A 15,508-nucleotide genomic window follows, 5' to 3' on the forward strand; every position below is an offset into this window, starting at 1 on the left:
AGCAGAGCAGCAGCATGGAGTTTGGCCTGGACAAATGGGCCACAGTGGCACTGAAGAAAGGGAAGATCGTAGACAGTGATAGAATTGAAATGCCCAATGGACAAACCATCAAGTGCAACCAACCCGAAGCCTACAAATATCTGGGCATACTGCAGCTGGACAATATCAAGCATGGGCAAATGAAAAATGTGGTCAGCAAAGAATACACGCAAAGGGTCAGGAAACTTCTAAAAAGTAAACTGAATGGTGGTAACACCATCAAGGCTATAAAAAGCTGGGTCATACCCATTATCAGATATACTGCTGGAATTGTAACTGGACACAGGCAGAGCTGGACAGTCTGGATAGGAAAACAAGAAAACTGATAATCATACACTATGCACTGCACCTGCGTAGTGACGCTGACAGGCTATATTTGCCCAGAAAGGTAGGCGGCAAAGGACTTTTGCAAGTGAAGCAGACAGTCAAAGAAGAAAAACATGCTCTGGCAGATTATGTGAAAGACAGTGTTGAACCAGCTTTGATGGAGGTCAACAAGAGGAAGTTGCTAAAAGAACAGCAAACCAAGTATCAATATAGGAAAACAACGATGCAAGCTTGAGCTGACAGCTGGTGTAACAAAGCACTGAATGGACAGTTCCTTGAAAAGATCCAAGGAAAAGTAGATAAGGAAAAGACCTGGTAATGGCTGACCAACGGAACATTGAAAAAAGAAACAGAGGGCCTATTTTTGTGGCCCAAGAACAAGCCATTAGAAGAAATGTAATCAAAGCCAGAATAGAAAAATCTGCTGATGATCCCAAATGCAGACTCTGCAAAGAAGTGGATGAAATCATTGATCACATACTGAGCTGTTGTAAGACAATAGCTCAGACAGACTACAAACAACGTCACAACACAGTTGCTCAGATGGTCCACTGGAACTTGTGTCACAACTACCATCTGACTGTAGCAAAGAACTGGTGGGATCATAACCCTGAAAAAGTGATTGAAAATGAGCATACAAAACTACTGTGGGATTTCCGAATACAGACTGATAAAGTTTTGGAACACAATACGATTATGGAAAAGAAAAAAGTGTGGATAGTCGACATTGCTCTACCTGGTGACAGCAGAATCGATGAGAAACAACTTGAAAAAGTCACCAGATATCAAGATTTGAGAATCGAATTGCAGAGACTGGCATAAACCAGTGCAGGTGGTTCCAGTAGTACTCGGCACACTGGGAGCTGTGCCTAAAGACCTAGGCAAGCACTTAAAAACGATCGGCGCTGACAAGATCACCATTGGTCAGCTGCAGAAGGCCACCTTACTGGGATCTGCTCGCATAATTCGCCGATACATCACGCAGTCCTAAAGTGTTCGACTAGTGATCTGTGAAATCCAGCATAGTTATCTCGTTTGCTGTGTATACTGTCATTTTGTGTAAATAAATAAATAAATAAATAAATAAATAAATAAATAATAATAGCAAAGGCCACAGCTATTATTGTGAAAAGAAAATTAATCTCAGGATACAATAAATATGAAGTAATTATTGAAAGATGACAACAATTATTAGAGTAAATTAAAGAGGAAAAGGCACTACACTGCTTCTCACGCACCATTTTTCAAATCTTTTAAAAGGAGCCATTAGGCAACCAGAATGAAACAAACAAATAAATAACCATCAGGTGGTGTTACTCCTAGAAGTCTTATTCATAAGCATTTCTTCTCTTCCCCACAAGTGAAAATTTCTATTACCTTCCTTCTGTATATTTATCATAATTCACATCTTCTTCCCCCGCCCTTGCCCATAAAGGACCAAAGACTTTACATACTGTTCAGCTGACTCATAGAACAAGGATCTGTATCTCGCTCAATAGCAGGTGGACAGTTCCCTGATCTCCAAGAATCCACAAAAAGAGGAGCAGTTCCTTCAGTAATATCCATACTGGTCATGAAATCATCTGTGGTTTCTCCATTGTAGTTACCACATAACCCTGGTGAAATGAGAAGGTAACAATGATAAAAAAAGGAAGGATTTTTAAAACTATATATCAGTAATGAAAAATATCTTATTGATTCCCATGACATGCATAAGTACTTTGTTCCTCTCCCTCCCTCCCTACACACACACACACACACACACACACACGCACACACACACACACACACACGTACATTCACCTCAATATTGTGTGGCTTCCAGATTCAGTAAAGAAATCCCTGTATGAATAGCTTGTTCCACAGATTTGGACTGATTTGAAAGAGGATAGTGGGGTTAACAATAATGATATCTATGTCCCAGTCCCAAAGGAAATTCTCAGTAGAAAGGTTCATCTATTTGCATTAGTAGAAAATAAAACTCTGAAAATGCTTTCCCAATCATGATTATTCTTTGACAAGGGCTTCCAGCTTTCAGACAGAGAAGTCACCATATCAAGGAAACTGTTTACCTCGGGTTGTGCCTCTGAAATGGCGACCAACTTTAATGTAAGTTTGAAATACTGTATCAGTTTGAATTAGTATCTCCAGCCCATAAGGAGTGTGCATCTGGATATGAGTTGATGATTGTCTGAAGATGGTGATGTCCCCTAAAATAAAATAGATTAGATAACCAAATGATATTGACTGCAGTTTATCTATTTAAATCATGATTTAAATTGAACATAAAACTTTTTGCAAACTTTGCTTTTAGGCTGTGTTTATTTATACAGTATATGCGTCCCACTTAGCTGGAATATAATACATCTTCATACAGAAAATATATACAGGTAATATACACCTTGTTGACAAAACCATCCAATTATTGAATGCTTGTTCTATATTCTCCTTTCTCTTACCTGATGTGTAAGGTAACCACTTAAGTTCATTTTCATCACTGAACACTTCATTCTTGGAAATCACAATTTTCTCCTGTGCATAAAACAGAATCCTAATTAGAAGCCAGGTTTAGTTCTAAGACCAGCAAAATATTGAACTTTTCTATGACTAGATTTAGACTATAAAATATATGTAAATAAAATAGCCTTCTTCAAACCTCTTCTTCTTCTTCAAACATTAAACATCAAGTTTCACATATTTTTAGTATTTGCACCTAAAACTATTCAATTGTTATTTACATAATAAGGTCATTGTTAAACAAAACATAGCTTTGTATAATGTGCAAACCAGGTCAATGTTTTGGAATAATTTTTCATATCATTATTTTTGCTTCCAGGCACACATATTTCTCTCACCTTTCACTCTGTTCTGCACTCTGTGTATTTGTATCTGAAAACATCCACCACTAAGTAGATTGAATGTCAATGGGGCAGATAATGTTCCTATGTTATAATGGCTACATTTGATTATATTTGTACATTCTCAGATGAAATATTATCAGTGGGTTGGATACTTACTTTTTCAGAGATATAAATGATAGCTGCCAAGGATGACTCTGAATTGGAAAAGCCAGACTTTTCATATACAGCCATTAAAGTTCCATTGTGCGGTAACATGGAGCTCTAAAAGAGAAAGAAATGCAATGTTTGTAGAAGGAAAAACAACACACCTCCTTTCACTTCTTTTCTATCACTACTTTACCAGCTTTATAGGTAAAGGTAAAGGTTCTGCTCACACATATGTGCTAGTCGTTCCTGACTCAAAGCCGAAGAGCCAGCGCTGTCCGAAGACGTCTCCATGGTCATGTGGCCTGCATGATTAAATGCCAAAGGTGCACAGAATGCTGTCACCTTCCCACCAAAGGTGGTCCCTATTTTTCTACTTGCATTTTTTACATGCTTTCGAACTACTAGGTTGGCAGAAGCTGGGACAAGTAACGGGAGCTCACCCCATTATGCAGCATTAGGGATTTGAATCGCTGAATTGCTGATTTTTAGATCGACAAACTGCTGACCTTTAGATTGACAAGCTTAGCATCTTACCCACTGAGCCACCACAACCCCACCAGCTTTATAAATTGTATTAATTGTTTGGATTTTATAAAATCATGCATCATTTTGCAGAAACAATCCATATGTTCATGCTCAGGATGGAGCTACTATGCAGGAGATTCTGGCTCACTGGACTAATTATATTTATGAACACATTTGTTTCATTCACATTTCCTTTTTTCACATCCAAATGAAGAAAGGGATAGTTTAAACTAAGCCTTATTTTAGCTTCTATTTTGGACCAGTCTTTTCTAACAAGAAGGGATGCAGTGGCTCAGGGGCTAGAATGTTGAGCTTGTTGATCGAAAGGTCGGCAGCTCAGTGGTTCGAATCCCTAGTGCTGCCGTGTAACGGGGTGAGCTCCCGTTACTTGTCCCAGCTTCTGCCAATTTAGCAGGTTCAAAAGCACGTAAAAATGCAACTAGAAAAAATAGGGACCACTTTTGGTGGGAAGGTAACAGCGTTCCGTGCGCCTTTGGCGTTGAGTCATACCGGCCACATGACCACGGAGACATCTTCAGACAGCGCTGGCTCTTTGAAACGGAGATGAGCATCGCCCCCTAGAGTCAGCAATGACTAGCACATATGTGCGAGGGGAACCTTTACCTTTACCTTCTAACAAGACAGTACATGTTCCACCAGACAATTGTGAAGAAGAGAATGAAGATTGCAGGAATTTGGTTTGGCTAGTCTAAAGAAAAGAAGGACTAGGGATGACATGACAGCAGTATTGCAGTATTTGAGAGGTTGCCACAAAGAGGAGAGGGTCAACTTATTTTTCAAAGCACCAGAGGGCAGGACAAGAAACAATGGATGGAAACTAATCAAGAAGAGAAGCAATCTGGAATTAAAGAGAAACTTCCTAACAGTGACAACAATTAACCAGTGGAAAAGCTTGCCTTCAGAAGTTGTAGGTGCTTCTTCATTAGAGGTTTTTAAGAAGAGACTGGACAGTCACTTGTCTGAAATGCTATAAGGTCTCCTGACTGAGCAGGGGATTGGACTAGAAGACCTCAAAAGTCTCTTCCAGCTCTATTCTGATTGATTGATTGATTGATTGATTGATTGATTGATTGAAAGACAAGACTGCAACTTGATGGAAACATAGTCAAAGAATTTAGGTATAATATAAATGTATTTAAATCTCCACAAAGAGATGGGCACATCCTGGGGCATTGATGATCTGATTTAACTTTTTGTTTTTTTTAGAAAGGCTAGAAAATAGGCAACATTGACTGGTCATCAATGTTGCCCCCGCCTTCAAAAGAAGAAAAGATATATAGGTCCAGACCAATCAGGCTGAAATTGATAGCTAGGGAGATAGCTTCAGTTTTTAAGAAAGCTGTATTGGCAGATCTTAATAAAAATGTTATTTAGTCCTTTAATGAGAATAGAGAGCCAATCTGGTCTAGTGCTTTCCCACTTGAAAACCATTTCGGATCCGCTGTTAGACCCCTTGCAATTTGCATACTGAGCAAATAGATCAACAGATGATGCTATTAATATGGCTCTACACTACATCCTACAACATCTTGAGTCTCCAAAGATCTATGCAAGGGTCCTCTCTGTAGACTTTAGCTCAGCATTCAATACCATCATTCCAGACACTCTTCTAACTAAGCTAAACCATCTACAGGTACCTGAACAGACTTGTAAGTGGATCACAAGCTTCCTAACAAACAGGAAGCAGCAGGTGAAGCTAAGCAGAATTACATCAGTTACCTGTACAATTAGCACAGGGGCCCCCCAAGGCTGTGTGCTCTTCCCACTTCTCTTCTCTCTGTATACCAATGACTGCATCTCTAACGATCCATCTGTTAAACTACTGAAGTTCACAGATGTCACAACAATGATCGGTCTCATTCGAGACAATGATGAATCCGCATACAGACGGGAGGTTAAACGACTAGCCTCGTGGTGCAACTGGAACAATCTGGAACTGAACACTGTCAGGCCTGGAAACCATACTAGGCCTTAGGTTTCCAGACGCTGCCACATTTCTCCCCTGAGGGGAAGAAGGGGGGTTGAGGGGTATGCTAACATTCTTCAAGCTGTCAAGGTCGGATTGTGTTCATATCTGCAGAAGGAGTGGCAAGAAGAGGTTTCGAATAAAGTGGAAGAACATTGGACCATGTGACCGGCAAAGGGGTTAGGAGAGTGGGACTCTTGGGGTTTGTATAACTGGGAAAATAATCCGGAAGTTTCAGTTTTGGAATTTCACTCATCATGTGCCAGTGTCCTTATGCTAGTAAAGAACTGTGAAAGACAATGGCTTCTGAGTTTCTTTCATGCAGAGGAGGTTTTTCTGGAACCTTGACAAACACACTCAAAACCGTAGAAATGGTGGTAGACTTTAGGAGAAACCCTTCCATACTTCCACCTCTTACAATACTAGACAACACAGTATTAACAGTAGAGATCTTCAAATTTCTAGGTTCTACCATATCGCAAGATCTAAAATGGACAACTAACATCAAAAACATCATCAAAAAAGGACAACAAAGAATGTTCTTTCTGCGCCAATTCAGAAAGCTCAAACTGCCCAAGGAGCTGCTGATTCAGTTATACAGAGGAATTATTGAGTCTGTCATCTGTACCTCTATAACTGTCTGATTTGGTTCTGCAACCCAACAAGACAGACACAGACTTCAGAAGATAATTAGAACTGCAGAAAAAATAATTGCTACCAACCTGCCTTCTATTGAGGACCTGTATACTGCACAAATCAAAAAGAGGGTTGTGAAAATATTTACAGATCCCTCACATCCTGGACACAATTGTTTCAACTCCTACCCTCAAAATGATGCTATAGAGTTAAAAAACTATACAGTTTTTTCCCCGAAGGCCATCACTCTGCTAAACAAATAATTCCCTCAACACTGTCAAACGATTTACTAAATCTGCACTACTATTAATCTTCTCATTTTTTTTCATCACCCATCTCCTTCCACTTGTGACTGTACTTTGTTGCTTGTATCCTTATGATTTATACTGTAATTGATTGTTTCGGGATTGCTTAATTGTAGCCTATGACTATCATGTTTTATCATTAAGTGTATATTTTCTTTTATGTACACTGAGAGCATATGCACCAAGACAAATTCCTTGTGTGTCCAATCACACTTGGCCAATAAAAAAATTCTATTCTATTCTATTCTATTCTAGTGGTTAAGACATCAAGCTAGAAACTGGGAGTCTGTGAATTCTTGTCTTGCCTTAGGCATAAAGCCAGCTGGGTGAACTTGGACCAGTAAGTCTCTCTCAGCTTTAGGAAGTAGCCAATAGCAAGCCTCTTCCAAAAACTACAGGGACTTGTCCAGGTAGTCACCAAGAATCAAGACTGACTTGAAGGCACACAAACACAAAGAAAAGCACAATGGGAAAATATAATAGAAAAAACTAATCCCCTATGAAGTTTTTGCCTTTCGGTGTAGTGAGATTTGCAAATCTCACTACACAGTGGTTAAATAAATAAAACAATATTTACTAAAAGCTTTATATGTAATTATATGTGCACACAGAGTTTGATGGCCCCATAACCAGTTATTATGGCAGTTTTATTCTGCAAGAGTAAATACTGAAAGCAGATTAAGTTTTCAGTATGAGTCCTATACCTACTTAGCTTGAAATAAACAAATAACATCAGTAAGCATATATTTGAATAGTTAAGAACAGAGTATCACTCATAGTTTATAGAAGGCATAAAACAAGGGCTGGAAGATAACAAAGAACACACTAGCTATCTAACAAAGCTATAGAATGAGGCTGTAAAAGTAGCTAGGAAATAGCATCTAAGGAAAGCCAGAATAGACTGTGCAATAGAGAGAGTCCAGAGATATTTCATGAGAAGAGTCCTCCATTCCTCTACCTGCAATAGGATACCTTATGCCACCAGACTTGAAATTTTGGGCTTAGACAATTTAAAACTACGCCATCTTCGGTCTACTTCAGCTTTAATTACAACAATACACGAGCAAACAATAGATATAAACTCAAGGTAAACTGCTCCAAACTCGATTGCAGAAAATATGACTTTAGCAACAGAGTGATCAATGCCTGGAACGCACTACATGACTCTGTGGTTTCTTCCCAAAACTCTCAAAACTTTAACCTTAGACTGTCTACTGTTGACACATCCTCACATCCTGGACATAAATTGTTTCAACTCCTACCCTCAAAACGACGCTATAGAGCACTGCACACCAGAACAACTAGACACAAGAACAGTTTTTTCCCCGAAGGCCATCACTCTGCTAAACAAATAATTCCCTCAACACTGTCAAACTATTTACTAAATCTACACTACTATTAATCTTCTCATCATTCCCATCACCAATCTCTTTCCACTTATGGCTGTATGACTGTAACTTTTGTTGCTTATCATTAAGTATTAAATTATACCCTATGACCATCATTTGTGTTGTAAATGTAAAATGTTGTACCTTGATGAAGGTATCTTTTCTTTTATGTACACTGAGAGCATATGCACCAAGACAAATTCCTTGTGTGTCCAACCACACTTGGCCAAAAAATTCTATTCTATTCTATTCTCACCCCATTCCTAAAATGTCTGTAAGGGGCATGCATAAATGCACCATTGTGTCTACCGTCCCTGTCTTAATGTCGGTTTTACTTGTATCCTTTTCATGTATTCAAATCATGTTTATACTTTTATCTGTTATTTTATGTATGCTTGACAAATAAATAAATAAATAAAAATAAAAAAGCTACTAACCTTCCAATAACAGGTGAAAAATGATAGTTTGTCTGAAATCATAAAGTATAGAAGAAAATAGAATAGAATAGAATAGAATAGAATAGAATTTTTTATTGGCCAAGTGTGATTGGACACACAAGGAATTTGTCTTGGTGCATATGCTCTCAGTGTACATAAAAGAAAAGATACGTTCATCAAGGTACAACATTTACAACACAATTGATGATCAATATATCAATATAAATCATAATTTTTTAATATTTTTAATATTTTGGGCATTTAAATTAGTTTTTTAAGGGATGTTTTTTAATTATTGTGTGTATGTATATTTTATCTGCCTGTTCACTGCCCTGAGTCCTTCGGGAGAAGGGCGGTATACAAATTAAAATATTATTATTATTATTATTATTATAAGGATTGCCAGCAACAAGTTATAGTCATACTGACAGGGAAAAGAACAAGGGATTCAAGAATATCTGAGAAACCATGGAAAGATTCCAACCTCTTATATCACAAAGTGCTTGGAAAAGCCTTATGATAGTGAATGGGTGTAGGGTGTGTGTGGAAAGAATATATGGAAAGAAGCTTGAACAAAAAGGCCAGGTCAGATTACATTGTCTTTTGAGAAAGAGAAAGAGAAAAGGAGAAGGAGGGGAGGAATCAATGCTGGTTGTGGAGGACATCAAATAGGCTTTAAAATAACCAGTAAATATGAGACTTCAGGGAAATCTCTATAGAGATGTTAAAGGAGGCTGGCATGGAAACAATAAAGAACATGCCAAGAATATGAGAAAAAATACCATGGTCCAAGGACTGGAAAATATCTCTCTACATCCTTAAAAAGAGAATCTTAAAGGAATGTTCAAATTAAAGGACTATAATCTTAATACCACATACCAAGAAGATACTTCTGAAACCGTTAAGTGATGGATGAAATTAAAGAGTAGCAGTTGAACAAGAGTTTTTATATGCAAAATACCTTCAAAAGGATATAGGTGCAGACACCATGAAACCTGTATGGTTTAGAGTCGAAAGTGGTGACAAAGGAACCGCCTTCCAAAGAACACGTGCCAGGACATGGTTGTTCTGTACAGGTCCATTGGCCCATTGTACATTTACTGGTAGAAAGAAATATACAGGTCAGCTACTAACCAAGAAGGTCTGATTGTATCAAAATCCCTTCTTTCTGCAACCATATTTTGAAATCAATAGGTCTTAAGGAAGAATCATGAAAAAGTAAATAAGCATCTAAAGACTAGAATAATTGATGTCATATTTTGATCTATATCTAGCCTTATTCACCATTTTTAAACAAACATATAAGCAATATGGAGTAGCCCCTTTGTCATTATGCATGTGACATCAAAGTATCCTCGACTTTACCTGCCCAGCATTACTGTCTCTTAGCCTAAGTTCTCTTTAGAGAAGTTTACAGTCTATGCACAAATTCCTGGAAGAGAACATTATAAATTTAGGGATGGGTGAATTAGATAAAGTTTATAATGTACAGAATTTAATACTGTAATGTGCAGAGTTAAGTTTACCAACCTACCTTCTAGATTTCCCAAAGTACTATCTGTGATCATTAATGTGCCTATACTGTATACCTTACTTTGAGCCCTCCAGATTCTCCACGTCAACTGATACTTTAATTAAAATATTATTTTAAAAATGAAGAGGTGCTGTCAAGTGGCAGAAATGGCAGAAAGGCCCAACTTGCAAAGTTAAGTTTACTTTATGATCGTACTGGAGATTATATTATTTTTCTCTTCCAAATTATCATCCTTTTTTTCTCTTGTGATGTACCCAGAAACACCTTTGTCACCAAATGGCATGGAATTAGCTCAAGAATTCTCATATAGTTTTGAAACATAGTTATTATTGCCTCAATGGGTATTAAGTAAAAAAGGTAAAGGTTCCCCTTGCACGTATGTGCTAGTCGTTGCTAACTCTAGGGGACGGTGCTCATTTCCGTTTCAAAGCCAAAGAGCCAGCGCTGTCTGAAGACGTCTCCGTGGTCATGTGGCTGGCATGACTCAACGCCAAAGGCTCACGGAACGCTGTTACCTCCCCACCAAAGGTGGTCCCTATTTTTTCTACTTGCATTTTTACATGCTTTCAAAACTGCTAGGTTGGCAGAAGCTGGGACAAGTAACGGGAGCTCACCCCATTACACAGCAGCACTAGGGATTTGAACCGCTGAGCTGCCGAACTTTCGATCAACAAGCTCAACGTCCTAGCCCCTGAGCCACTGTGTCCCTATTGGGCATTATGGAGTCTTACACTAACAGAATAACTTCACTTCATAAACAAAACTATAAGCATTTCTATTTTGAGTGTACTGTATCTTCAGAAAAGATTTTCAGAGGTCATGAACAATTACAGGAAAAAAGAAAATCACTGAAATCCTTTCTATTGATGAAATATCCCAATATTAAACATTTATGTAGGAGATATTTACATCAGCCAGCCTAGGTCTCTGGAGAAGTGTCTAATGATAGGAAATGTGGAAGGAAATAGGATGTCCGGCCGCAAGGTGGATTTTGTTCTTAATGGAGTGCTGTTAGAAGAGCTGAATGACCAGATTGGGACAGATCTTCATGGAGAAAATCAATCAGTGTGATCACCGAGGGTCTATAATAATTTGATGGCACATATCAATCAATCAATCAATTGATCAATCAATCAATCACACCAGTGGGAGAAAACTTGGGCTCTATTATCATTTTTTAACTGTGAAATTGTTCAATAAACAATATTAATTGTGTTAATAATTAATGTTAATGTTACAAACTGTGGAAGATGTTGTTTTATCAGCTGTGAAAAGTGAGTTACACGTGGATGCTGATATATCATTTACAAAATATTCATACTTACAGATCGAGCTCATAGTACTTGAAATGTATTAATTCTTTTCTTATAATAAAACACTAGCCTCACTTGGCATAACATAAATGCCATTACTGAAGTATCAATTATAGGTCTTGTAAGAGTTCTCACCAGGTTCTACAAGTTGCTTTAATGACATCACCAGGAGCAAATATCTTCCCCTTCCATGCGCATGGACACTCTTCAATAGGAATGCATGTTTGGTTTTGTGAAATGTCATTCAAAATGGTGCCTGATATGAAAGGAAAACATAAGAACATATCAAAAAGAAACCGTTTAATTAATCTTGACCGCACAAAGCTTGAGGTTTGGCAATAAAATTATTGCTCTGGAATAAATTGGATCCATTCACTGAACTATCAAGATCGTACTCAAGTTCCAGTTTTTCTATTCATTCTGAATCCTGACGTGGTAAAATGCCAGCCTAGATGTGCATCTCTGTCTTTGAGCATCAAGAAAGCCTTTTACATAGGAAATTGTGAAGTAAAGCATTTCCGCCTCAAAGTACATAAAACATCTGGTTTTACTGTATGCTTAGTGAAAGGATCACTTAACCAACTCTGCTTTCTCTAAGGGAAAATGACAAATGCTACTGCTGTTATTTCCAGCTATACTAATTTTGAGAATCAAAATCCAAATTCTTCTTCAAGGGAAGTACAGGTAGTCCTTGACTTACAACAGTTTGTTTAGTGACCGTACAAAGTTACAATGGCACTGAAAAAAAGTGACTTAGGATCATTTTTTGCACTTACAAACATTGTAGCACCCCTGAGGTCATGTGATCAAACTTCAGACACTTGGCAGCTGGTTCATATTTATGACGGTTCTTTTGCAACCTTCTGACAAGCAAAGTCAATGGAGAAGCCAGATTCCCTTAACAACTACTGTGTGCCCCTAACTTAACAACTGCAGTGATTCACTTAAAAACTGGGGAAAGAAAGGTTGTAAAATGGGGCAAAAATCACTGAACAAATGTTTCACTTAACAACAGAAAGTTTGGGCTCAATTCTGGTTGTAAATTGAGGATTAACTGTATTCTTCACACATACTGGGATCATTTCATTTTATCCACTGTTTCTGTTCTGCAACAGAAATTTTGAGCTCAGTGATGGTCAATAATACAGACTACCTGTATTATTAAAATATCTATTACAAGCAAATTCAGGTAAATAACATAACATTATATCTTGAAAGGGAGACAGATCTACAGTATTGCTAAAATGCTGCATACTGAAACATTGGATATAAATCAGAGGTGGGTTTTGGCAGATTCTGACCAGTTCTGAGGAACCGGTAGCAGAAATTTTGAGTAGTTCAGAGAACCAGTAAATACCACCTTTGACTGGTCCCACCCCCATCTATTCTCTGCCTCCTAAGTCCCAGCTGATCAGGAGGAAATTGGGATTTTGCAGTAACCTTCCCCTGCCACGCCCACCAAGCCATGCCACACCCACCAAACCATGCCCACAGAACCAGTAGTAAAATTTTTGAATCCCACCACTGAATTAAATATAGCCCTTGCTACAATCTCTAAAATATGGTAGTATTCAACAATTAGCAACTTAAATATATTCATGCCAAGATGATTCTACATATTATTTTTATTTGACGTACCTTCTGGACAGAAGCAGCCATATGTACAGTAGCTGGAACAACTGTATTCAGGATTAGAACAAGTCTTGAGACATGGAGAACCACATTCTTTAAACTGTTGATTACCTGGGCAACTTCCCAGAGCTACAAAATAAAATAATTTGAAAGATTTCCTGAACAAAATAAAACACTAGATTTACAGTGCAATTTTAAGGTTAGTCCACCTCACCCTTAAAATATTAACCAACTCCATCCAATAATATTAAACATATTTTCCCCTACTCACTGATAACTAAGAATTCTCCTTCTCTAGACTTCTTTTCTGTAATGAGTTATATGATACATGCAATAACAAGATTTTTGTTTACTTTTGAGCAGAATCTTTCTTATTCTAAAAAGAAATCTTTGCAGAATCCTAGTATTTAGAACATTAATAAGATACTGCTGTATATATTAATTCTCCTGCAATTTTTCTAATTTTGATCTCAATTTTAAAATGAATTCCACTGAATTCAGGTAGCTTTTAACGTTCTTAAAATTGTGTCATTATAATATAATAGTATTTTATATAGCCCTGGTGGCCCCCCATGTAAATATAAACTATAACCAATCTGTTGAGCTAAGTTTGGTTTGGTATTGCCACCTAGCTACTGATCTGTTATTAGTTATTGTTGGAATGACTAATAATGCTCAGAAAGGCCTTTTATGTATAATTGTGAGACTGTAATACCATTTTTCATTTTTAGTATGTCAGTGACATAATTTTGTGATGCTGTAAATAGATATTCCAGGAACAATTTTGGTCCCAATGTGAATTTGGGGAGGAGGAGTGGGGCATGTCAAAATATAATGAAATTTAAATTTATAGTAAATGAGTTCAAGTTTCAACACATGTCTACTTTGATTTGATTACATTGTTTTTATATGAATGATGAACTTCTCACTCAGTTCATTTCTGAGATCTTATGTTAATCTACTCCTATATTCCCAAGAAAGCTTGATTTTTAGGCCTTGACAGAAATAAAACTCTTTTTTTATGACCCCATAGTCTCTATTTGGGGTAGAGTTAGGGTGACTGGATGAAGCTGAGCATTTACTGGACAGATGCCCTTCCTTATGCCTATGTGGAGGGTGCAGCAGATGTTTTTTCTTTCCATCGTAGGAAGGGAACATCCACCACTAGCTAGGATTGAACTTTTAACCTTCTGAGTGGGAGGTGAGCGTCTTCATTATTAGGTCACCATGCTGCTTTTTAGGCCTTCACGGAAATGAAATCTATAAATTTCAATCCTAGTGAAATTTCAATTATATTGAAATAATATTATTATTATTATATATTATGGGACGTCATTCTCATATTCTGTATCATATCATCTCTAATATTGATGATTTTTTCTTTTTGCAATATTTAGTAACATGCCAGTATTTTGTCCACAAGATGATTACATTAGTAAGGAACGGCTACAGCATTCTAATATTAGTTCAAAAATGACACTGCATTATGTGAAAACTGGTCTAATTTAGAGAGACAAACAGACCTAAAGTCAAATCGCTTATACAGAGAGGAACAGCTAACATGGAAAAAACTTGAGTAATTGAAGAAATGGCATTCAGAAACAAGTGAGAAGTAATATGACTTGGTAATATAAAAATGAAATGTTTTATCTTTTGAGGGGATAATGCCTTCAGATCTGTGAATAGAGCAAACTGGAAGAATATTAAAGACCTGGAACAGATTTAAGAGTTTCAGGCAGAACCAAATAATGGGCTTTAACATTGGCCTATGGAATTTATGATAAAAAAGGGATGCTAAAACATGCAGAAAACAAAAGTCAATTATGTCATACAGAGGTTATGAATGCTGAAGAAACAACACTGCAGAAATTTTCCAATGGGATTATATAATAGCAAACATACTGTAGCAATAGCACTTAGACTTATATAATATTTACAGCTTTCTCTAAGTGGTTTACAGAATCAGCATATTGGCCCCCAAAATCTGGCTCCTCATTTTACCATCCTCAGAAGGACAGAAGGCTGAGTCAACCTTGATCCAGTGAGAATTGAACTAGAGTAGCACTGCGCATCATGGCTCATAGATAAGATACAGTATTACAGTATTTTGATTAGAATAGAATAGAATAGAATAGAATAGAATAGAATAGAATAGAATAGAATAGAATAGAATAGAATATAGAATTCTCTACTGGCCAAGTGTGATTGGACACACAAGGAATTTGTCTTTGGCGTATATGCTCTCAGTGCACATAAGGAGAATAAAATACATTCTTCAAGAATAAAAAGAAACAATACTTAGCGATAGTCAAGGTTACTAATAAACTGTCAAATCGTATTAGGAAACAAATAAAAAAAATCTAAATTGAAAGATACA

General features: G+C 37.2%; 1 protein-coding gene across 1 annotated transcript in view; it reads right to left on the reverse strand.

The window, feature by feature from the left end:
- Positions 1 to 15,508, reverse strand: part of MUC6 (mucin 6, oligomeric mucus/gel-forming) — a 70,696-nt gene that overhangs the window by 20,877 nt on the left and 34,311 nt on the right. The window contains exons 8-14 of the mRNA XM_058160186.1: positions 13,138 to 13,260; positions 11,635 to 11,755; positions 9,614 to 9,752; positions 3,384 to 3,488; positions 2,826 to 2,898; positions 2,439 to 2,576; positions 1,821 to 1,982 (exon numbers count right to left, since the gene is read on the reverse strand). Of these exons, the coding sequence (XP_058016169.1) occupies positions 1,821 to 1,982; positions 2,439 to 2,576; positions 2,826 to 2,898; positions 3,384 to 3,488; positions 9,614 to 9,752; positions 11,635 to 11,755; positions 13,138 to 13,260 (861 nt within the window). The remainder of the gene's footprint in view (positions 1 to 1,820; positions 1,983 to 2,438; positions 2,577 to 2,825; positions 2,899 to 3,383; positions 3,489 to 9,613; positions 9,753 to 11,634; positions 11,756 to 13,137; positions 13,261 to 15,508) is intronic.

The sequence above is a fragment of the Ahaetulla prasina genome, chromosome 1 (assembly GCF_028640845.1).
Source record: "Ahaetulla prasina isolate Xishuangbanna chromosome 1, ASM2864084v1, whole genome shotgun sequence".
In the NCBI taxonomy this organism is placed as follows: Eukaryota; Metazoa; Chordata; class Lepidosauria; order Squamata; family Colubridae; genus Ahaetulla; species Ahaetulla prasina.